Below are 25,338 nucleotides of genomic sequence, written 5' to 3' on the forward strand. Positions count from 1 at the left end.
TCTATTCAATAATTTATCTTAGAACCACTAATTTCTACAAGGATAGTTTTCTCATCAGCTTAAGTGGTACTCAATTAAAGCTTTGTGCTGATAAGTCATGGACAACATCAGTGCAGCTATGCCAAAATAAAGCTCGATAGGGACTGCTGAGCATGGCTGCGTACTAGTTAAGACATGAATAAGCATTCTGGATTACAGCCTGCACAGTATCTCCCTTTTTTAGACAACAGTCTGGTTGTGGTGATGAATGCACAATGAAAGGGACACAAACACTTCAAGCTCCACAGTTGATGTTTTAAAGGTTGTTTGACAGAGAAAAGGTTCACATTCAAGCATATTTTTCAGCCCAGTACAGAGCTTTTTTCCATGGCCTTCATGTGATCTGTTGTGTCCCATCGTGTGAAGTCGGTTTGGTTTGTTCCACGGCATTAACTCATCTTGCAATGTTGAATCAGCGTCCATGGGTCAGGGGACGATTATAAGTCAGTGCAATCGTTTTGTTTCCCTGAAAGTTCGAACAGCCACTGGTAAAAGGTTTCCATTGTGACAGATACTTGTCTTTGTGCCATAAAATGTTGAGTTCAGAAATCCAGTATTCACATGTTAAATGTTCATAGATTCCCGAGCGTCTTGTCCGTCACCCCGCAGAGCCGAGGCTGTCTGCGGGTCATAGAGGTAAACCTGAGAACATGTTGGCTTGAGCAACCGTCGTGTCTCGTGGGTCGCGTTGTATGTTATGGTCAAGGGGTAAAGACAGCGCACAGTGTGCTGTCGTCTTCACAGCTCCTTTGCTGAAGCGGCAGCTCAGCAGAGAGCAGAGGTGGCGGAAAACAGACTTGCGGCAGATGATGAAGACCCAGGGATCCACGATGGGGTTGAGGGCATAGAAACGGAAAGCGGTCAGGTTCTCTGTGTCTCCACAAAATGGATGAATGGCGTTGATGAAACCAGCAATCTAGAGAGAAAGAGAGAGTGAATGAAGTTAAATAAGGCAATCAAATCAAATGAATACAATGAAGATGTAAATAATCCAACATATTATTTGTAGAGCACTAACAACTTCAGCTATTTCCGATTGTGATTTTGATTTACTTCTGAAATCCTTATCTGTACATTACTGGAATTAATTTGCAGAAGGAACTCGACAAAGAAACATAGTCTGCCAATTTGTAAATCCCACAGTAAAGTGTAAAAAATTGGAATAATTATCTGATCACTATGCAAAATATTTATTTTATTTTTTATTTATTTATTTTGCAGGCCAATGTAGCAGCCAGTAGAAATGTATAAATACAAGGCAAAAGAAAGCCGCAAAACATGTAAAAAAAACCCCAACAACAATAAATGAACTATAAAAGACACGCATGAAACAAACTACTAATAATGTCCTTAAATGTATTGCTGCATATGAGTGTTTCTAATTTGAGCTCACCTTCTGGATGATTTTATCATCAGGCTCCATAGTAGGAACAGGCAGCTTTTGCTATTTCTGCTTGAACCATAGTTAAGTAAGACACCAAGATAATTTGGAAGTTGACCCTGTATTGCTTTGTAGACAATAGTAATAATGCATAGTTTTTATATAGTACTTTTCTGGACACTCAAAGACCCTTTACATTGCATTATTCATTCACTCCATACTCCATGTTGGTAAGCTACGTATGCAGCCATAGCTGCCCTGAGGTAGACTGACGGAAGTGAGGCTGCGCCATCGGCCCCGCCGACCACCACCAACCACTCACTCTGCATTCACCCAGGCTTCGCTCACAGTCCCCCATCCAGGCACTGATCAGGCCCTACCTCACTTAGCTTCTGAGATCTGATGGGATTGGGCATCCACAAGGCGGGCATGGCCGTCATTATTGCCTATTGATATCCATAGAAATCTGACACACTGGATAATAGAGAGGACAGTGGAGCATCACAGACTTTGCATTCAAACTCAAAGATATATTAATACTTAATCCAAACCAAGTAAGACGGAATATGTTGCGTGACGGTATAAAAGGCCATCTCGATCAATGACAGAGAAGACAGCAGCTTCCAAAGGCTTTTTATTGGCAATTCAAGCAAAACAATTTTCATTTCAAAAGTAAAAGCCAATTTATGTTCTTATTCAAGTTTTCTTTTATTTAGAACTTTTGGTGGAACTTATTCAGTTCCACATGTGTTCGAGTGGGAATGTGACTGTGTGCGCAGCATCAGCGTCAGCTACAGTTGTGGATTGTCTTGCTGTGCTGGACTTTGCTAAATGTCAACATCCGTCTCCAACAAAAATACAAGATGTCCTAAATACAAGCCAGCACAAAGCTACATGACAAAACCACAAGTTTTTTTTCTTTCCCCCCTTCTATCTTGCAACTGACCTTTTAGGTCTGACAGACTGCAGACAGACAGCTCAGACAGCAGCTGCTGGCTTCTTACTCATGCTGGGTAGAGAGAGAGAGAGAGAGAGAGAGAGAGAGAGAGAGAGAGAGAGAGGAGCAGCAGCTGGCTCAGGAAGCTTCTTTGTCACCTTGTTCATCTCCTCTATCAACAATCCCCCATTTCTCTCAATGCAATATCCAACAAACAGTGGCCTAATTAATGGCTTGTGCTGATTGACTGCTTTTGTACATTGGTGTAAATGTTTCCCTGTTGCTAGGGTCTCAACTGAAAACTAATAAGCTGGAGACAGTGTGAGAGGGGCCAGAGGGAGCGAATCCAGAGCCAGGCCAAATCAGTTGAGTAGATGGGCCATCAGATGAGCAGAAAGACCAGACGTAAGCCACATGGCTTCCACATGCTGACCACATGATTATATGACTCACACTGATAGTTCACGTATTGACCTCCAGGTATTCTTACAAGGAAGAAAATCGGAACTCTGGGCGGATTCATTGCAATGTTGCGTTCATGTTAAGGACCGGAGTACAAAAACAAGCAACACTTGGAATAAAGTCATCATATGTGAGCGGTGGTTACAGTCCAGAGTGGAACAAAACAATGTCCAGATGTTCCTCGCCAATTGGGAAGTAATTATGCTCATTGCAGTTGCATGAATTTTCTTGAATTGCACAACCAGTGTGTTCGGATGATTTCACAGGGATCACGCATGAGAGCATGAGAGGCAAGTATTTAGCGATGGCAGTTACATTCACACATGCTGAAATGATCGCCTTGCCACCCTGAACAGCATAAAGAGCTACAGAAGGTGGATTGACGACATGCCGGAACTTCACAGAAGGCATGTCATAAACAGTTTCTTTTTTGAAACCTGTAGCCATGACTGCCAGTAAGCCACACGGTATTCAACCTCATTGTTAATCCTCTGCCTCTGGTTTTACACTGATGTGATACAACTGCCTTCATCTGTTTCAATCATCCATTCATTTTTTCAGGAATTAGAGAGACCTATGTCATTCTCAAATTTCACAAACAACAAGTAGAGAATTTTCTTCCACAATAATTTGACACGAATCGTGAGATAATTGAACTTCAAGCCAATGAACACAATAAAAACACTGACGTTTTTCTTTTGACTGTGATTTCACAGGAATATTTTGGATCATGAGTAAGAAGAAACCTACAAAAATATTGGAAAAACATGCAAACTCATCTGAGAAACAACAAAATGCAGAATTCATTCACCAGTAGTGGTGAAGATTAACCACTACTTCACTGAGGCCAACACCGTTCTGCACTCTGACTTTGTTTGGTTGTTTTTATATTTTCATGTAAAACGCGTCAAATAAGTTTAATAAATGTGGGAAAAATCATGTTTTATTAGAGCGTAAAAAGACCACGTTTGTCAATGTAGAACCGTTTAATCATGCTTTCTATGACTGTCATCAATCTACAACTACTAATTTGACAGAAACAAGCAACCTTGATGCAACATTTTTTCCCAGAATGAATACTTTAAGTAAAAATAAACTTATGGCGTGCAGTGACACAACACACTAACAAACTCAAAGACAAATGTCCCTGGTTGAACACTGAAAGTTATTGTCCCCTGAATTTATTACGCAGCACAGCCACAAACATTTCAAACAGACATGCCACCGCGTACGCTCTGCCTCCATCATCGCTTTGTCTCACTCCACATTACCACCCTCACTTGGGCGCCTGTTGCTGCATGCCACCCTGCCTCTTATGGTCCTCTCTGCAGACCTTAAGCCCCGCGGAGGGAGCCATAAATCACGAGACGTCCTCTCTGAGCACTGCGGGCTGTGGGGCCAAAACTGATGACATGTCAGGCTCTCCTTAAACGGCGGGGATAGTAATGCATCAGACTGTGGTTAAAGGGCCGACCAGCAACATGTGGAGGAGGATGGTGACGACCGGTCAGGAGAACAGAGATGCACGCAGACCTTTGAAGGAACACACTGTGACTGTGCTTATAGGCATATAAATTCAACAAATGCAAACACATCTGCACACGCACTGTATACACAGATGCATACAGTACATTGCGGACGGCTGACTCTGCATGTTGTTCATGTGCAAACACGTCCGTCGTGATCCAAAAAAGACTGTGGGCTACCGACAAACACGACTGGATATCTGTATGGTCTAAACAGTAATTCGATTTTGGATTTAAATGTTGAGATTGTCTTTTCAGCTATCTTTCATGAGTGGTGACGGCCAGGCCAGGCCTTTACTTGGTTATTGGATTTACAGCCATGATATACAGTATGTGCATAATCTGGAGGCAATGGTGTGATCACCTCAAGGAATGGGTGTTTTTGTGATCTGGAGGACCCAACCAACAAGGCTGAGTTGTTCTGCTGATGTACACATATATAATTTCCTAAAGCCATGGGAGATGTTTGAGAAAATCCTTATCCCCTTTGAGAAGCTGGAACCCATTGCTGGGGATTGATCCTTTCCATGTGTCACAGGTTGAGACACAAATCTAGCAGAGATGTGTTTATTTTGTAACAGGAAGCCTGACTACCTGGGGAAAACCCACATATGTGCTGGAAGAGCCTTGAGCCTGTAAAGTGAGAGTTTTAATCACTACTTCAAAGTGCAGCGCTCATCTAAATAGGTCAGGTCTGATTTGCCAGTGAGTCAGAGTCGGCCTGTACCTGGATCCAGTTCGTCTGGTGTTAAAGTGTGTATCCTGTCAGGACGACATGAGATGCTATTTGAGGTTGATGATTGCAGTGCGCATCTTTCAGGAAGCAGACCACGTAATGGATGTATACACTCTAAGATCCATTATTTTCCATCTCGTGGTCCTGGTGGACTCTTGCTGACTCTCTCTTCCTGATCCTGTTTCAGTGCGTGATAATTACACGAGTATGAGATGAGGCGAGAGAACAGAGATCGCGCTCCTCTTGGAGAAGACTGTTTACATTGAGGAGACGTACTGTAGCATTATGGAAGTCCCTGGAGGCGTCTCATATTTTAGGAAACATATTTGTCTTCTTCCAGTGTGCAAGAAGCTGGAAATCAGTTGTGCGTTTTTGATTTAATCCATTTTGAGAAAGCAAAGAAACCATCATGTGCTGTTAAATTGTCTGCTGAGTTTACTGATGAGTGACTGACTGTCGAACAGACGTTTGATGTTGAGCAGGTTGTACACACCCATATTTCTTCACATAACTGCATTTGAGATGTTATCTGCTGACTAAACATTGGTGTGTGTGTGTGTGTGTGTGTGTGTGTGTGTGTGTGTGTGTGTGTGTGTGTGTGTGTGTGTGTGTGTGTGTGTGTGTGTGTGTGTGTGTGTGTGTGTGTGTGTGTGTGTGTGTGTGTGTGTGATTTAATGGGCCGGTAAACTCTCCAGAATGCATCCTGCTTCATAACCTCTGGCTACGTATCCATGGTCATTAATGTGCAGATTTATACACTCGCAGAATATCATGGGTCAATCCCATAATGCTTTGCACTGTGTCGCAGGCCATTTATAACATATCCGCACATGATCCCACCTCCAGTTTTTTTTGCTAAAGTCTGAGTGATTTTTGATAGAAAGTTTGAGAAGAGCATGCTGTGCTTGTTTAGTTGCAATATAGAAGCGTCTCCCATATTAACCAGTCCTGCTCTGCACTTTAGTTTTTCTCGCAACACTGTGCATTACTAACAGACACGTGAACAAATCTCTGTTGGTGGGAAACAATCTGGTTTGCATTTTACGTGAACTCTGATGGGATCATGAACAAGGTTACACTGCTTCCTCTGATCTGCTCGTAATTTCAATGGGATCGGTCTAACCTCATTATTTTCCAATTATTATCTAATCAGATAGACGTGTTTATATGATGTGATTATAATTGGATTCTCCCTATAATCAAATTGATTCCAGTACATGTAACCGCTGCTACTGCCAGGTAGAACCGACCGCAGCCTCCTGCGATGGTGTACTGGGATGAATGAAGGGGGGATTTTGATCATGGAGTTACTCACTGATGTTACTCACGCTGCACACATTCAAACCAAATTGTTGTCATAAACACAGCTTTAAAAATGCCTGATGTGTTTTGTTAAACATGCTATCGAGCAGGTAGCAGCCATATTCTACACTGAAAAAAATGAAATAGTTGGAAATAGTTGGACCAACTTAATGGAATTGCTTCCATTGGTAAACACCTAAATGAATCGAGTTCTTCAAACTTAAGCTAATGATTTACTTTAAGTTCAAAGCACTTGATTCATTAGGTGTCATGAATAGAAGCAATTCATTTAATGTGATCCATCTCCAACTATTTTCTTTTTTCAGTGTATATGAAACTACAAAACCAGTATAAATGATTAAGATTTCTGCTGTCAAATACTTTTGGAGTGTACAAATAGTTGCATTTTTTTTCATTACCTTAACTCTGCTCTAATTTCACTTCTCCCTCCTCAGCCCTTCCCCCAGTGTTGGCTGGTACAGTCTGTGATTGATGGGACTTATTTATTACCTTTGGCTGGTGAAAAAAAGAGAAGTGCTCACGATCAATTTGACCATTTGAAGAGATTTATGTTCCTACCAAAAGGCATATATGTACATACATGGACACACACATAGACATATATGTACTCGAACATATGTTTTTGGTGGTATCTTTGTGAGCTCTAACTTTACTATCACATTTGGGGAAGTTGAGAGAGGAGGTTGTTTTTAAGGTTGTACTGTTGGTTAAATTCCACACTTTGTCCTATTGAAGGATCTATTAAAGTGTATTGAAAGCACTCAAGTGGCAAAATGCTCTAAATAGGTTAGCTCCATCTAACTAAGTGTCGAACCCAACTTTAATCTGAGTCATTGACACATGTCTTAAACATTAAAACGAACATGTAAATCAGTTTGGATTACAAAGAATAGGCCAGGATGAGTGTGATGTGTTTTTTTTTTTACTTTTTTGTGCTCCGCAAACAAATCAAGGCATATACAGGCATATACACACACACACTGTTAATGTTCTCACTGTTATATGTGCAAAACCTTTAGAGATGTTGAACTGATGTCCACATTTTGGAGTAATTTTTCTTCTTCTTTGAAGTTTTTTCCAGCTCTTTTTGACAGACTTTACACATCCCATGTACTTAATCTGAACACTTGGGAGTCTTGTGTTCTCACCTCCGGCCTGAAAAAACAAGTAACTCTACAGATCTTCCACAGAGTTGGACTAATGCTTTGAAATTAGCTCCAGTTTGACATGATGTTCAAGCCAAAGTATGAGACAAGAGCATAATTTAACAAAGGCAACTGGAACTATTGTGTCTGTTTTACACCACATGCAACAGAAAGTGAGGTGATACAAAAACACAGTTCAAATACTTTTGGCTCATCAGATATTTGGACTAATTTCAAACATGAGGTGTCATAAAGAAAATTCAATCTGCAGCATGTCAACAATGGTAAAAAAAAAAAAAATTTTAAATCCCACTATCTTATACTTTAAAGGAAGAAAACATTCACCATGAATACTGAATTCATCTTTATATTCACTTCCATATATTAGAAATGACACACATGAACACTTATTCTAAGCCTTTATACTCCATTTTGATAAATAAGTATTGTCCATAAGACTGGTGTTCAGGATTGCAATAAAGTAGAATCTGAATTTAGTTTTACTTATATTTTGATAATAACTAGAGAGTCACCTAATGTTCTCATGAAAGGGATGACAAATGAAGACAAATGGCTCAAGCAGGAAAAACATCTTTCTTCTGACAGGAAGCATGCACCTACAGAGCCAGACTCAGAAGTGGCCACATCTATCTCAAGCAGTTTATTGAAGGGCAGTTAAGTAAGAGAAATAGAAACAAGACAGAGACACTTCCTCAAATCTTAACTTCACACCTCTGTAAAAAAAAAATCAGCACGATCTATAACGCTGAGCATATTTTATCATTTGATGCTCAGTCAGCAGGTATCAGATGTCAAAGAATAGTTCAGGTTTCCATCCTAACATGATGTTACAATGTCCTGTGATCTCAGACAAAGGAATTCTCGCAGTGATGTGAAAGAGTCAACCAATGTGCACATCTCTGCTGTCGCCAGACTTAAATAGTTTCACGTATTTGCTGATGGTCTCGCTCATGATCACACGATCCTCAGGTCAAACAAACTGCAACCTCATGATTCATTTTGCAGGACATTTACTTTGGAAATAATAATGACACTATCGCTGCCATGTCGCATGCTCATAGAAAACACTGTGATTAAAAGTGATCCAGTCTAACAGTCGGCCCAGCAGGGTCTGTTGTTTGATTTATGCTGTGACTCATGCTCGGCATATCGAGGCTTCAGAATGAACGTTCTCGCTGGGTTTGTGAAGACTGGGGAAATTCACCCCTGCACAGTCAGCTATGAGGAAGTCACAGAGAAGGTGGTTTCTGATATTCGACATACAGGAAAACATATAGTGGGTGTTTGTTCGCAGGAAGAACACAACACATGGACCCTGTGCATGCTTCAGTCGCATCAGTAGAGTAACTTACCCACTAGTTCTGTTGAGACCTTCTTTCTTTCTTTCTTTCTTTCTTTCTTTCTTTCTTATCATCCCCCAGTAGTCCTTAGATTGCTATTGAGCTTCTACGTCATGAAAAAACAGTGGTATGTACTAAGTGGCAGTGAACTCAGCCTGTTTTCCGACACATTAAATCAGTGGAATTACAGTGACTGAAACTCCATTAATGAGGTTTTCACTAAGAGGTGCACAACAAGTAGAGCCATTAGACGTGTTCACTCCACACAAAATATGAAGGCAGCAGAGAGAAGAGAAAAGAGCACAGAGTGCAAGACAACAACACTTTGTAAATGTAGATATCCAAAATAAACAACTGCCATGTGCAGCAAATCAATCCAATTGACATTTGCTTCATTCTTATTTTTGCGTTGTGAAAACAAAACATACAGATACTGAGTATGAATTTCACTTTTTATGTTAATACAGAATGTCAAATTAGCCTCGATCCTTATCCTCCTCAGTAATCACACACGCACACACATACACCTCAAAAATATTTTTTTTTGACAGATAACCAAAAGAGGAAGTGCAGGTCGAAGCAACTGTCGAAGGACTTTCGCGTTGCCCAATGTACATTATGATATGAGCTCACATTATATGAGTCAATTATTGTGTAAAATGTTGACATCGTTTCAAAATCCTGCACTTACTGCAACACACTTAGCATTTCTTCCTAAAGTCAGAGATGAAGCTGCACAGTTTGCCAACCTGGTATTTAGTGATAAACTGCTAGTTGACTCAAATTGGCTCTCGGACGGAATATAAACAGCAGGTGACTAATTTAAGTTCTAAAAAAATATGTATTTTAGAGGAAATATTTACAACTGAATATGAAAACTTGAGTTAATTGTCATTATCATCTCTGACTTTGACCTTTAATTATGATAATGTTTCATATTATGACACAAGCAGGCACATTCCTCTTTTCTTACATGCACATTTCATTACATTTGCCAGAAGTTATGAACTGCAGACATTCATTTTGACTTGGCAATGAACAACATCCACTTAAAACTATTGGTGCATTTTAAAACATGGGTCCTTAGTTTTGAAGGTGTATCCATCATGTCCTCTCAACTGTTCAGCAACTGCTGACTGCTTTCTTTAATACAAATGTCAATGAATATTAGTCAACTCATCTCGAGTAAAACCAAAACATTTTTTTAACTTCCTGAAGCCTTGAGAATCACAAAAGTTAAGTTGAAGCACATCTTGCAAGGTTGTGATGAACTGTGTTTCATCTCAGACCAGGTGGCATTACAGTGTCTCCGTGTAAATGATATCAAATTGGTCCGGTTGTTCCATGCAGGTTAAATGAAGACAGACACTTTTACCACGGTTCTAAGAGATGTTTGCCGTACATAACGTACAGCTAACAACCTTTGCAATAGTGCCAATAAAGCTGTTCGTATGACATCTGTTCCTATTATACTGCAAGATATCCATCACTCCAGGTTACTTCAGCTGTCTCTGTTCACACCTTCGCCTTTTCACACTCGGACTGACACTTATGTCACTTAATTACCTGCTGTGCTGACTAAATATTTGCTTGAACTACATGAACTCTGAGCACCAAACGTTGACACTGACCAACGACAAATGGAAGTCAGCTGAACCTTGAAGGGCCCCGCCCAGTGTGGAAAACACCTGTTCTGCCTGCCGGCACCTGGAGGAGGAACAGACAGTGACCAAACTCAAACAGCTAAATTCCCCTCAAACCCACTCCTTCACATACATTAGCCTCCAATCAGTGCCCTTAAGCTCCATTTATTTATTTTGCATGTATCTTGAATTCGATGTGCAATGAAGGACATTTAACAACAAACACAATCAAAATGTTGATTGTTTTCTCATCTTCTTTGATCAAAAATGTATTTCAGTTATGATTGTTGGATGCTGCTTGGATGCCAATTATGTTTACAGGGACAAAATATGGCTGAGACGAGGTCCACTTCCTGATCCAAAGCGCTCCAGCAGGACTGAGAAGGTATGACAGGGTGGCTTTAAAAAAAAAACAAAAAAAAAAACTGTGCTTGAGCGACTTGTTTCCTCCCTTCTGTCCGGCTGAGACATTTGATTATCAAATCTTATGTTTACCTGAACTCCGTGTGTGTCTCTTTCTTTGTGTCGTCCCCTCAAAGTTTGTGACGAGTTCAGAGGCACAAAGGTACACAGAATCTGCAGTGAGCCATTTTAATACTTTTTAACACAAATCCGAAACTTCCCATAGTAATGTTCATATTTTGTATGTTCTGAACACATTCCATGCTCAATTAAACCTAACCTTAAGTCATTCATAGTTATTTCAGGAGCTCCTCTGGCCCCGCCCACATGGACCCTTTTTGCCCTTGTAACCAGTGTGTGTTGTTAACTTCCAGCTCTGTCGAAATGCATGTAAATGTGTTGTCCTCAATTGAGTCAGTTGCGAGTTTATGGCATTAGAACCAGATCTTGTTGTCTTTCTGGATCTTAATTTTGGGTGATCCTGTTATAGCTTTGCCTGTTGGACTGACTTCCTGTCTACACGTTGCATGTTTTTGGACTTTGACTTGAATAAAACAGTTCATTTAGAGCCGTGCGTGTCAGTCCTCCCTGTTTGCTGTTTTATTTTCTCACCTCTTAGCCAACTTTCCCACATTTGCAAGTTCTTAAATCTACTACACAGTTGCACTAATGTAAAAATAGATTAGATTAGAAGCTTTATTGTCATTGTACATGGTACAACAAAATTGCGGTGTAGCTACAATAGACACACAGTAGACATACGATGGAACACAGGCAGCCATTCTCACATTCAGCATCGCATTCATCTCAGCAGACACACCATATATACAGAATAACCTAAACATTCACATGCACATTCAGCTCTCACACAGACCCGCTCACACACACCCAGATGAGTGAGTAAGTGAGGACATTAGTGCAGTAGGTAAAAAAAGTAAAAAAGAAACAAACCGATAATAAGTTACATAAAATACAAAACTAGCTACTTGAGGTACCTTGGCTGAATGAGTATGTGCGGTTTCAGCACAAGGTACATGTTATTGCACAGAATATAGTATATTGCACACAGTCTGAGGTAGATAGTTCTTACGTGTGACTAAGAATAACTTAGGTTAATAAATTAAGAACAATTTCTCCGTCAGCAGTATTGTTGCTGACTCTATTTGTAGGACAGTGAGGGAGTTTCTGGAGCCACTGGGGAGTTGAGGAAACCTATTCCCATGACATATTTACACTTATAAACATTGTCTCTGGTTCACTTGCACTGAAAATGCCAAACCATCCAATCCATACTGAGGCCTGGTTGCAATTATCTCCTTGTTAAATTTGTTGACTCGTTTACCCACAAGTCATGTTAACGTTAATGTTTTGTCCTTTTCAGTTGCTCATCCTGATCTTGCGTCATGCACGCGATACAGCTGGTGTTTTATTGTCCAATTGAACAGTCAAAACAAATTTGCAATGTGTGCAAAAAAGTATATTTAAATGTCAAGTGAGTTTGAATTACCACCTTAAAACTTACAACTCACACCTTTTTATTCCTTCCTTGATGTTGTTGAAATAACTTAAAAAATAATTGTGGAATAAATTGTAACCATAGGGGGGGAAAAAACCAATGAATGAAATTGAATGCATGGAAATAAAGTTAATAAAAAGATTTATAACGAGTTAACAAGTACAATACAAGTACAGCTGTACAATACAAGAAATTTCAGAAAAGGGCAGTTCATTTAAAATATCCTTGATAATAAAAAAAAACAACAACAACATTGCATCAATTGACAGCCCAAGTTTCTACATAAAATGTATTTTATTCAGATCTCAATTGATTGCAAGTGTAATGAATACAAATTAAAATTAACAATAAGTGTAAATTGAGCAACAAAAGCTCCATGAAAACGCCGTACTGCATGACTGCCACATTCCAACTAAATCTCTCTATGTGTCATGCTTCTTGTTCTGCAATGCGAGCCTATCAATCCAAGAACTGAGGGTATCTTGGAAACTCAAACATCCTATCTTTCTATTTTTTCAATTGAAGGACGGTGTCAAATGATTCCTTTTGTCACGTGTCCTTTAGCACCTTGACAGCCGACCGGCACATTGTGCCTCTGGGTTTGTTTGATATGAGGGTGTTGTGTTTCCCTGCCGTGTCTCAGCCAAGATTTATTGGTCTTATATCAACTGACGCTGCTGCCAAAGTGGAGAAGAAAGCAAGAACAATTTAGCTTTTCTGTTACAACATTTCCCAAAGAATCTTATCATTGCATCAACTCAGATGAGTTGATTCAGGTCCAGGTCTGGTTCAGTTGGCTGCAGTTGGGAAAATAATCCAGGAGATTAGGCTCTGACATATTCCTTACCACATATTTGTATAAGACATTACATGTTTTATTTTGAGTTCCATTAAATACTAAAAGGTAAAGATTAATTTGTGCTCCTGCTTTATGAAATGAAAATCTCCAGCCATTTGCGAGACTTCCAATGTTTCCAATGGATTATTTTAAGACGCTTGTTTCTCTTGCGCTCTCAAAGAAATTCTAACTTATTGTAGATATTGTTTGCAAGATTTTCAGGGAATATTTTCCCTCAGTGTTCAGTGCTCAGTGTTTCAAAACAGAAAGTTTCTAAATTGCTCGTATGGTGTGAATAAGTGTGTGAGAGTTTGTCTGTCTGTCGTCACCTGGGATCACTTTTAGCATTTTGGGACCATGAGATGAGATGTGGATCACGCGTAAAAAAACACACATTTTTAATATAAATCTCAACATGAAATCAAGGGGATTTTCTTTGCGGGTGATGCGGTAAAAGTTTTTTTGTTTTGAGCCACACAGCAGCAGTTGGTGTGAAGTGGTACTAAACACAGTAAAATATAGTACAGAAAAATAAAAATACATTTGTTTCATCACAGGTCCAATTCTTTACAGCATATAGCAATAAATAAATAAATATTGGTCTGTTTCAGTTTACTGAATGATTTTTTTTCATTCAGGTATAGCTGGACTCAGCCTCCAATAAAAGCTTGAGGAAGTAAAGCAATGAGTCAGAGGACAGATTTATCACGAGAGCCACAGTCAATACCTGTTGCCCAGATCAATGCGATTTTATTATTTAGTCAGTGTAGTATTAGTTGTAGGCAATAAAACTGTTTGGGAAGTTGATTCTCAAGGGAAAAATTATTTTTTACTCTCAAAGCCAATCGTGAGGCACAAAAGCAGATGTGTATATGCAACAAACGTAGATACTTTGGAACGACACTGGTTCAAACTGATTTTAATTTAGCCGTAGGAAAATATTGATTATGCTTTTATGACTTATGTTTCTATCCCCCGGTCTTATATTGCATGAAATTATTATGTAATTCAAAAAATAAATACTGAAACAAATCATAAGAGTAACTGTTATGACAGTCAAGGGTTATTTTTGAAGGACTCACAGATATTTCAAATTCAAAGCTATTAAATAGCAGGAGAAGATTTATCTTTCTTATGGATCCCAACATTATGTCAAGAAGTCAGGTGTGGAACAAATGTGGTTTAACATCTGTGTCGGGCGCTCATGTTCTCACACTGCCGACGGAGACATTTCCTGCACCAAGTCACCCGATTCCTACTGGTGGTTAACTGCAGGTTCCTGAGAACAAGATTCAGAAAACACGTTTTGAAAACTGAAATGCTTCAAGAAAAGCTACAAGAAATGGCTTCTTTTTGACTGAAAAGTTACAAAGAGCTCAGTAGTGCAGTCAAAAGTACTGAAAGGTTTTTACTTTCTCCGAAACCCCAGTTTCACTATCAATGTGACGCTATTGAGGTGTAGAAACAGAAAAACCGGTGGTCATGTGTTTGTTTGCAGGTCGAAAAAGCGGTACGGAACATGAAAATACAATCCAGTGATGATGAGAAACTCAACTATCATGTCTCACCTTGTGATTTGGGACAAGACCACTTACTTGTGAAAGTGTGGGTCAGCATGCCAAACCTACCGCGACACGTGTTGGCTGGGCTCAGCAGCTGGGCTCAACTCTAAAGAACATCACAGTATTTCGGTGTTCTCCCTTCAAGCTGCACTGTTTTTAGTTCAAGCACTCATTCCGAGACACTTGAAAATGTCCTAAATTGGTCATTCTAGAAGCTCATGAATATGTTTCATTTAGATAACTAAACAAAAGTTGATGTGATAATGATTTCTGTTCCTAAGTTGTTATTATTTTGTTTTTATTCATCCTTGATCTGGACTCAGCACTTGTGTTTAAACAATTATTTTTTATTTTTTTTAAACCACAGTGTTTCTCAGCCTTTAAGAGGGTCCTCAGCAGCTACTCACCTCTCATAGTACACTGACTGGAGCCCGGAAGCTATGATCTCCATCAGCCACATGTTTCACGATAAACACTACAAAGACTTCAATATCTACACCACCTGGAGGACCTGAATTGATATCATTTGTTGTCTCGTTTCCTGTGTATGTCTCGAACTGCAGGCAAAACTCTCGGTAATTTATCACAGAGTCATCGCTCAAACCACATGGACAAGTGCAACAAGAGGAAATGCATGCATGCTTTGTTTAGTCTCCGTGTGTCTGCTGCACTCAAATTAAATGTTTGCCCATCACTAAAGGGAATCCTCATTGTTCCTTTCATAAAGGCAGGCGCTGGTTGCTGAGCATCATCTTTCCTCACAGAGCATGGGAGCACATAAATAGCTTAGGAGACGAAGCTGATCTCTACCTATACAGCTATTCTGAACTGACACAGCATGGGTCTCCTTACATTTCTAACTGGACCACTCCCATTCCGTGTATATTCATCCAGGAAGCCTCACAAAGGTCATATATACGGCTGACAACACAAAAGCTCGCTTTCCATTCAGCTAATTGATGCTTGAATCTGCCCTCACGCCATTTTGGTAAAGTTGCAATCATTTACAAGTACAGGATTCATCGTGAGAACAGAAAAGGCTCCAGGAGCAAGAAAACTCATGCGTCTGCAGCAGACAGCATTGTTATTTATAACAGGCTATTTGATCCGATGCTGCAGTGAAAGGAAAACTGTTGCAGGCACACAAAACATCACGGTTCATGAAAACTTTGAAAAACAAAAAACAAAGACGACTGGCAGTAATCGTAGATGCTGTAATATTTCATGCATGCTTATTTGAAAGAGACACATTTTGAATACATCCTGAAGTCACTTTTCAAGACTTTCCTGTTCTTCCTCTTTCAGTAATTAACCTGATCGTGACTCATTCAACAGGAAATGTGTGAGTGCTGTTCAATATACAGACCCACAGCTCTTTGTTGTATGCATAACACTTCAGCATTATATTGCTTTGAAATGTGTGCTTGGGTGGTACATGTCATAAACAAAACTAAACTGCCTAAATTGTGCCGATCTTATTGGTCCCATTGTGTGACATGCTGATACACCCAGCCTTCAAGCTGCAGCCAACAGGTGCAGGCCATCTGCTTATTGTTGCTCCAAAACGTTTCCCTTCTTTTAAAATGTCCATTTGGCCAAATTCATCTTTCTTCTTGGAACAAACTTCAGTGAGGGAAGTGACGAATCAGATTAGGCAAATGAAATGCACCCAAATAGATCAACAGATAGTTCTGGATTCTGTAGAGAAGCAAACCCATCTGAGACCATCTCTGGAAGTTATTACAGATATTTTTCAAGTTTCCACGGGGGCGTCTGGATTCAGGGACTTCCCCACTTTTTGTTCACACTGAATGACCCGATCTGGAAGTCGTTGGACTCGGGGAGTGTCTGTGAAAACCTAGCCAGTCCATCAGCATATTTTCTTTGGCATTCAGACTTGGGCTTTGACTGGGCACGTCCAGAGACCTCATCACTCTTGGCTGTTTTGGAACAACAGCGACAGTGATTCTGTTGTCTGTTTTCTGTCTAAATCCCTCGAGGCAACCAAACACATTTACTTAAATCTGATCATTGTAAGAATCACATTTTAGCTATAATTTGTCCATTGTCTGTCAGTAATGCGAGGAAAACACTTGTTTATTGGGTTTTTTTCTGAGAGAGACTGCTGTGTGGGAGGATGAGGCCCCTCTCACAGACCCTTCCTCTCAACCACATTGTGTCGCCACAATTCTCATGCGACACATGATTTATTTAGATAGATACCCATTTTTGGTTACGGTAAATGTCAAACTTGAAAATGCTAATAGATATGACTCTTAATGGCTACTAGGATTCCTAAGCAATAGAAAGCAAGGCTCTTTTGCTGGAAGAAACTCTGAAAACCACAGTGACACATCAGAAAACATTTATTTTATTCACACTTTTTTTTGTGTTTTGCTTTTCTTTCTGTGTGTTTTCTTTCTCACAGCTTGACAAGCTCCCAAGATTCATACACTTCTGAAGTGGTGATGCCCTCTGACTGTAAACGAATCGAAGCAGCCAGTGAGCGTCTTCCCAGCAATCATCATGCTTTCTGACTTTTCTCAAAGCCTTTGGAAGTCATTTCCTTTTTTTTTCTCCCTCACTAAATCACAGAATATGCTGAGTTTCTGTGAATCTCCAGGACTTTATTTTTTGTGGATGGCTATCTTTATTCCGTCAGCTTTTATTGCATCCATCAGAACTCACTGTTAATGATATCAGCCACAGTTAAGTGTAGTTTGAGTGTGGTGCACTTTTTCCTGAGAAGCAGTAAAGTTACTTAATCTCAAACAACAGTTTTACTGCTTTTTTTGATGTGTGTTGGGATGCTCATGCTCAAAGTGTCAGAAAATTACTTGTAGCTGGCAATAATGGATGTAAACAATAAAACCCTTCAAGAGAAAGGAAATACTCTTGATATGTCCGTGTTGCAATTTTTTTTTTTGGTGAGAAACATTGAAGAGCTTTGTTTACAAGAGGAACTCCACAGGGCACTATTATCTCTTTATGACACTTCCAATTTCCCAACCTCTTGTCCAGCATTTTGCACGGAAATCGAATGTTATAGCCACCAAGTGTATTTTTAGATCAGCGATGTTTGAGGATGTATAGTAAACGACATGTCATTACTTTCAGATCAGGGAGGTGAAACTTAGTTTATGGATCCTCCTGCACTTTGTGACATCTAACCCCTCAGACATGCATCAATATTGGGCTGCTGATGAAGACCAGGCGTATCTCAATGGAAACTTCATTGCTTTTGGCAAAACATAAGCATATGTTATTTATTATTCTGTATTATTCATGTTTTAACAGGGTAAATTAGATGTAAACACACACATCTTCACAATGAGCAGTGATATGAGTGCAGCACTTTATCGATCTCGGTATTGACCAGCGGTGGCTTTTTCCCCTGAGCAGCGCCTGTGGTTCCTGCAAGATCATTATAGTGAGGGGAGGACAAATAAAGAAGCTCAGTACAGTTCCTACACTTTAGAATACAAGAAAAATGTGAGTCCACAGAGCTGTAATTCATATTGTGTATTCAATTTGAGATAATTGTGTTTTTCACCCACACATATCTCATTTAGAATGGCATAAGCACTCCAAAATTGTTAGTGTTGCATGTCCTCCAAGTGATTTGGTGGTCTGACCTTGCAGGAAGTTGATTTAATTGTGTTTACGGCAAGTCGTAGTGGAGGCTTTAAATCTTGTTTTGCAATTGGATTTTTGTCTGTTTTAAATCACTGAACAAGGAGAAACCATATATTCAGTTCGGCAATAGAGTTTTTATAGTGTTTCCATAGTCAAGTGTGGAATAAACCAAGAAAAAACAGTTTCAGGCTCCATCAGACAAATCAAAGCAGCAGAAGTGGTAATATTAATCACATTGACACGTTAGAATGACTTAATGGGTTCTTATCTTTTCCAGTCACAAGAATCATCCTATAGAACTGTAAAGTTCTGTGGTTTAAGTCAATGGAAGGTAATAAATGACACCAAAGAGTGAGAGGACTGGGAGGCTGATATGCGTCAGGAAACACAGAACACAAACGTTCAGAGGTGATTGACTGGACTGAAACACACGTCCCCTCCAAAAAATTTAGCTTTTTTGGAGAATGTCGTACTCTGACCTTTGAGAAAACAAAGAAAATGTCACTTTTAAAATTCCAACACATTGCATTTAATTACACCACAACTTCAAGCTCTGTCCTCTTAGAAGTTGAAAAATGTTGAAGGAACAGCCACACCTCACATGTGTACCGAGGAAGCGTTTTTGAAGCCACAAAGCAAAAACGAAGATTGTCCAAAACAATTTGTTCAAACAAAATCTAAAAGCATTAGTCATCCTTATCTGCAAGAAATAATATTTCTTTTAGAACCCTACTCTGCCAGACTCCAATTTAGAAAGGGAAGTGTTCATTTTTCAGTCACTATTTTTTTTTTTTTTCTTCCTGTCTTTGACCTTTGGACAGCCGCTCCTCCAGAGAGCCTAACGACAGACAGAACTCAGAAAACCTTGTGTTTCAAAGTACAGCCAGTCATCTTACAGTATATTACGCTTTATCTGGAGATGGAACAGATCCCAGCTGGCTGTGGGTGAAGGCAAGAAGCTCTCTGGACAGATCGGCAGTCCATCACATAACAAGCAAACTAAAGTACATTCAATTACAATAAAATGTTGAAAGTAAATTACAACTAAACTGAAACACATGTTGGGAAGGGGGTTTGTTTTGGCATGTTTTGTGTGTGTGTGTGTGTTTAGTGCAAAAAAAATCTGTCTGATTGCCAGTTGCTCTTGTTGTTGGAAGAGAAAACTTGCAAGTCCGGATTGTAAATAAACTTTACACTATTATGCTGGCAATAAACAGGTTCACGCTTTGTGCCAGAATCAGTTTTGCTTCAGGCAAACCAAATGGTGTTAATCATGAGCCCACATGCGTCTCGAGACATGTCAGCGTTGCTTGCAAGTGCTCACACCGTTCACCGCAACCGAATCAGGTCATCTGGTTACAACCTCATGTTATACATGCACATGAGCAAACCGGAACACTCCCACACGTCTGCTGGGATGACACATGAATTTTTCATTTCGGAACTAACGGGGTCTTAAATCATTCATATCAATATGCTCCGTCTAAAAAACACATCATCCCTACAAACAAAGAATAATGAAAATAAAATCAGATTGAACCCCTTTTAAAACCAAGCGCAGCAAAATTCTTATTCATCTAGTCATGAAATGATTTTAAGTTAACGCTAAGTGTCACATCATTAATAATTTTATTATTTGGCCCATTATAGAGGATAGAACTTGTTTGACTGTTTCTAAAGTGTGTCGAACAAGGCAAAAGTGTTCTGTCTACAGAAATCATTATGGATTAGTTTTTGGGGAGCTGAATTTGAGATTGCTTCCATTAGAAATTAACTACATAAGTAAACATCAAAGTTACTGAGAAATACAATAAAATACAGCAAGATTTTGCCTCTGGGTGATGTCAACATGACAGTAAACATTTTCTTTAAAGATCTATTCATTTTAATGTGATGGCACAGCAAATTTCAAGATACTCTCCACCAGAGCTGGCATATAAATGACTCTAGGGTGGCCATATGAAAATCTAATGTTGAGAACCAAGACAAAGGTTTCACTCATAAATTTAAGAAAAACTTATTTTTAGATATTGTAAACCACAATACTACATAGCTATGGCAAGCTTCTGTTTCTTTTTTGCATCAGTCAAATCTGTCTTTCTTCTTGTTTTGACTGGTGATGATGATTCAAATGAAGATGTTCCAATGCAGTGAAAGGTACTCCCACGCTCATGACCTATTTACTGGAAAAAAAAAAAAAATCTAAGCTCAGCCACTACTTTCAAAATTTCTCATTGACTCCTTGCCTTCGAGGGACATTGACTTCTTGTTTTGTGGTGTCCAGTGTGTCTCTCATCTGTCTGAAGGGGCTCCTTCAAAGTGTTTGGTTTATTGTTCATGGCTCACTGCACTGTTCTGATTTCCTGAGGAGATTGTGACACGTAGGTGCCTTTAAAAGGAAAGAGAGAAAAAAAAAATCGACTTTTTCGATTAGAAAAAGTGAAAGTTCTCAGTTAAAAATACGAGTCTAAAATGCACATGAAACCATTGCCTGTGCATGAACTACTTTCCAGACTGTGTGGCTGTAACACACGTGTTGGCAAGGGGTGACGTTGGACTTTCCTGAACTCTTACTCAGTGTGTTGACAAGTACATGCAATCATCGCTGCTCACGCTCCACAGGCGCTTTCAACAGAGACTCAGGACGAATACCGGCGCGTATACCACATGCTATTCAATCCTTTAGGCACAGCGTGACCACAAACCCTCCAGAAACAAGCCATGAGTAGGTGGTGAATAACAAGAACATGAAGAGTCATTTCTCCCCATTTCCTGTAAACGTCTTTAAACAACGTGCCACCCGCTGTCCAAAACACAACGTGCCAAAGCAACAAAGCCTTGTAAAGTCGCAGTCAGTATCCTACAGCTGTTTTTTATTTCCCGAATGCAACATTTCTCAAGACATGGCGCATCGTGCTCAGCAGTTGTGCCTGTTTGATCTTGGACTCCAGCCAGAGGAGTTTTGCCCTCAGGGAAGGGCTACGCCAGACCAGTCCTCCAGGGTTTTCAAGTTACACTCCTCTCAATTAGGGTCACGTACAGAGCCAGGGAGAGTTAGCAACACACAGCACAAACACACACAAAGGCATTGACCGCATACCGTGTGAGGTGATGCCTGCGCACCCAGACACGCCTTTTATTAGCAGAGCCGGCGGAGCGCTGCACGACCGTTAAAGGCTGCAACCGGGCACACAAACACATACCTCGGGAAGAAAAACAAAAACCATCACCAAGCCATCCCAGATCCCAGTTTCCTCTGCACACAATGATTGGAGAATGGGGAGAGGAAATTAATTTTATAGCTGAAGAGACAGGGGGGGGGGGGGTACAGAGCCTCCTGGAGACTGAACCCTGTTTTGACAGCATGCAATGACAAAAAAACCACTTCAAAAGTCAATTCTCTGTTTACTATTAGGCTTAAAGTCTATTTAATTTGTTTTGATGTCTCTGCAGTTTGATTTCTGATTCATAGTTCAATGTGGTTTAAAAAAAAGAAAAATGACACATCTGGGTGTTACCTCTCCTCTCTTTTTCCAGAATGAAATGTCAAAACAAGAGGCTGACGAATCGCAATTCATTAAAAGTGGAAGTGAGCATTTTCAAGACGAGAAAAGCTCTGCGTGAACACGGGCTGAAGGGAAAGTCAAACTTGAACTCACGGTGAGTGGTAGGGAGCAGACCACAAAGATGACAGTGATGAGTGCCAGCAGCACCAGGTGATCCATCTCCTCTTCGCCGTGTCCGAACCAGGCCAGGCTCAGCTTCCTCTTCCTCCCCATCGAGGCGACCGAGCCGCGCCGGATGATTTGGCTCCGGTGCATCTGGCACAGGCTGACAATCACGGACCCGTTGCACACAAACACTGCAAAGATCAGCAGCGCCATGAGGGTGGAGTAGGACAGGGAGAAGGCCAGCACCAAGTTGGCCTGCTCGTCCCCGGTTGCGTCCATGTCGATGAAGCACCACGTCCCCGGGCAGTACTGTCTGAATTTACCATAGCCGCTGTACGGCAGCAGGCAAAACGCCAAAGAAAAGAGATAAATCAAGAAAAGGGTGATTTTAGCAAAGTTGCGGCGGATGTGCACGGAGTAAAAATAAGGGTAGCTGATTGCCAGGCAGCGCTCCACAGCCATGGCGCACAGGATGAGCGTTGGCGCCAGGCCGAAGAAGCTCATGGCGAATCCAAAGAGGTTACAAAGTTGTTCGTTGCCCAGAGTTATCAGGGACATGTTGCGGGCGTAGCAGATGAACACGGGTGGACTAAGCAGGCAGGTGCCCAGCAGGTCCGTGAGGGCCAGGCCGGTCACCAGGATGCAGAAGACCGACGACCTGGAGCGATGCTCCTTCTGGTGCACTCCGAGGATGAAGAGAGCCAGCAGGTTTCCCACCACGCCGGCCAGGAACATTACGATGCTGGGAGCTGGCTTGCCATCCCGACCCACAATGCAGGCGGTACTGTGACATGATCCGTTTGAAGGGAAGCTACTGTTCATGTTTGAAGTCCTTGAAAGGGGGGGGAAGTGTCTGTTTAGTGCAGGATTACCACAGGATTCCCTGATAAACAACAGAAATCTTGTCTTCTTGGTGGAGGATGACACGTGAGAGGATCCATGATGCTGGACAGATTAAAACATGATGCTCTCCTCTCCTCTATTTCTTCATTTATTCCTGTAGTACAAAGAGAAAATGTCCGTACTCAGGTTAGGTTGTAATTTAATACTCAACAACCAAATAAGTATTTCTTCTGATTTATTGTTCTAATCTTTGAGTAAAGATATTGGACTCACCTTTCAGTGAGTCTGCCTCCAAGCAGCAACACGTGAAACAAAAAGCTTCTTCTTTCCGATCGTTCCTCTTTTGTTCCCTCGGGTTCAGAAGGATGGTAAGCGCAACCTGTGAGTAAACATCTGAGATTGGGAGTTTAAAACTGCCGCTGCCGGGATCCTGGCTCTGAATCCACAGACACAGAGAAAGACTGTCGGCAGTGTGCCTCTCCTCCTCTGACATTCTCTCCGTGAGTATGTGTATGTGTATATGTGTGTGTGTGTGTGTGTGTGCCACTCTGGGTTTCACATCGATGTTTGGTCCCTCCCACAACTGTGACTCAGATCAGTATGAAACCAGCTTCCTAACCCAGAGGTGACACGTCCATCAAAACCTAATCTAATTCAGCCATTCCCCTTCTTCCCATAAAAATTAACCACCATGTTTTTTTTTTAACAAGAAGAAGAAACAATATAATTCTCAGCTATACAGCTGGGCTGTCAAGTTCAGGGGCCACATGCACTCTAATGTGAAACTGGATCTCAAACAAACCAGCAAATACTCTACCGATAATGACAACTCCAAGTTTTCCTTTGCTTCAGTTGCGAAGAAATATTTATGCATTCTGAAAATGTTCATTTTAATTCACACATGAGCTAAAACCGAGCGACATTTTATCCATGTTAAATTGCCAATGTTGCACAAGTTAATGAATTTCAGTCCTTGTTTATGGTGAAAGCTTTTTTCTAGGTGAAAGTTGAAGCTATATTAAAAAAAAAAAGGAACTAGTCATCTCAAGAGTTGTCTCGTGGTGAGCACTATCATCTCATAGCATGAAAGTTGGTTCAGACCAAGGGACTTTTCTGTGTCACGTTTGTGGCGTGTTCTCGATGTGCATGTTGGTGTTTCATATGGAGTGTCTACTGGTCTGAAAACTATTGACTTTAGTTCATCTGTTGTGCAGTTAGACTGCTGGGAGACATTATTTCATGAAGAAAACATTTTCCTCTCCACACATTGATGTCACTCTTTCTGCCTTTCTCTCCTGTAGTTACATGTTTGAAGGTGATTGACGGCTTACATTCAGCGCCGTGCTTTCGCAGCTGGATCTGCTCTCAGGAGTCTCCATTGTGAAAACCTATTTAGAATTCAACAGAAACTTGACGGGCGCGATTAACCATGTAGTAATAGTTATATCCTTCTGGTAATTATGTCTGCAGTATCTTACAGGTCGGATTTCTGGTGGGACATTCACATGACGAGTGCTTAACCAATTGCTATACCTCAAAGTGGATGATAAAGATTGATGAATTGTAAATTTTGAGATTTCCCTCATCTTTTTAGACAAACTAATGAGTCTCCCGGTAGTGCCACTTTATATAATAATGGTGCATTACTCCTGTCTCGTTCTGAATAGATTTGTTGGAGCTGTGAATTCACCAACCAGAATAAATGTCCACAGAGTGTTTCCCAATGAGGTCGGTGGTGCCATGGCACCACTGTCAGGTCTCCATTATTGCAAAGTGAAGAGTAATGAGATGAGATTGCCTTGATGATATATTTTTGAAAAGACGTAAATGGCTCAAACACATTTAATGAACACATCAGCATTTCACCAGACACCGGATGCAGCAACGATGATAATAAAGTACCGGAGGAGCCATCGCTCTGGTCCCTAATGGTTTTTTTTTTTTTTTTCTTGTGAGAAATTTGATGTTCCGACAATGTGGTCATCACGACCAGCGGCTGTGACGGCAAACGGCTGCATAGTAATTGTATTTGATTCCTCCACTTCCACTCAGAGTAATTCCAGTCCCACTTGCTTCCTGTGGCTGTTTTTGTCACCAAGAAGACATGAAGAGAACAGAGGAGGTCAAATGTTCAGTTGCGGTTGGAGGAAAAGACATTAGGTGTCCCCTTGTTCTTTGCACACATAATTATTCCTAAAGAGGAATATTTGATGTTCAAAAACTTGGACTTTCTTTTGACCTTGTTCTCTGTTGAACTTCATCTTTCAGTACTCTCTCTCACAAACAAAGTACTAATTTACTTTCACTACCACAGGGC

General features: G+C 40.5%; 1 protein-coding gene across 1 annotated transcript; it reads right to left on the bottom strand.

Moving 5' to 3' along the window:
- Window positions 1-588: 588 nt before the first annotated feature.
- Window positions 589-23,405, bottom strand: ptgir (prostaglandin I2 receptor). Its single transcript, XM_080504695.1, has 3 exons — window positions 23,295-23,405; window positions 22,167-23,175; window positions 589-955 (listed from the first exon to the last, which is right to left on the bottom strand). The coding sequence occupies exons 2-3, from the start codon at window positions 22,998-23,000 to the stop codon at window positions 668-670; spliced, it is 1,122 nt and encodes a 373-aa protein (XP_080360821.1). The 5' UTR covers window positions 23,001-23,175; window positions 23,295-23,405; the 3' UTR covers window positions 589-667.
- Window positions 23,406-25,338: the final 1,933 nt, after the last annotated feature.

The sequence above is a fragment of the Blennius ocellaris genome, assembly GCF_963422515.1.
Source record: "Blennius ocellaris genome assembly, chromosome: 2".
Lineage (NCBI taxonomy): Eukaryota > Metazoa > Chordata > Actinopteri > Blenniiformes > Blenniidae > Blennius > Blennius ocellaris.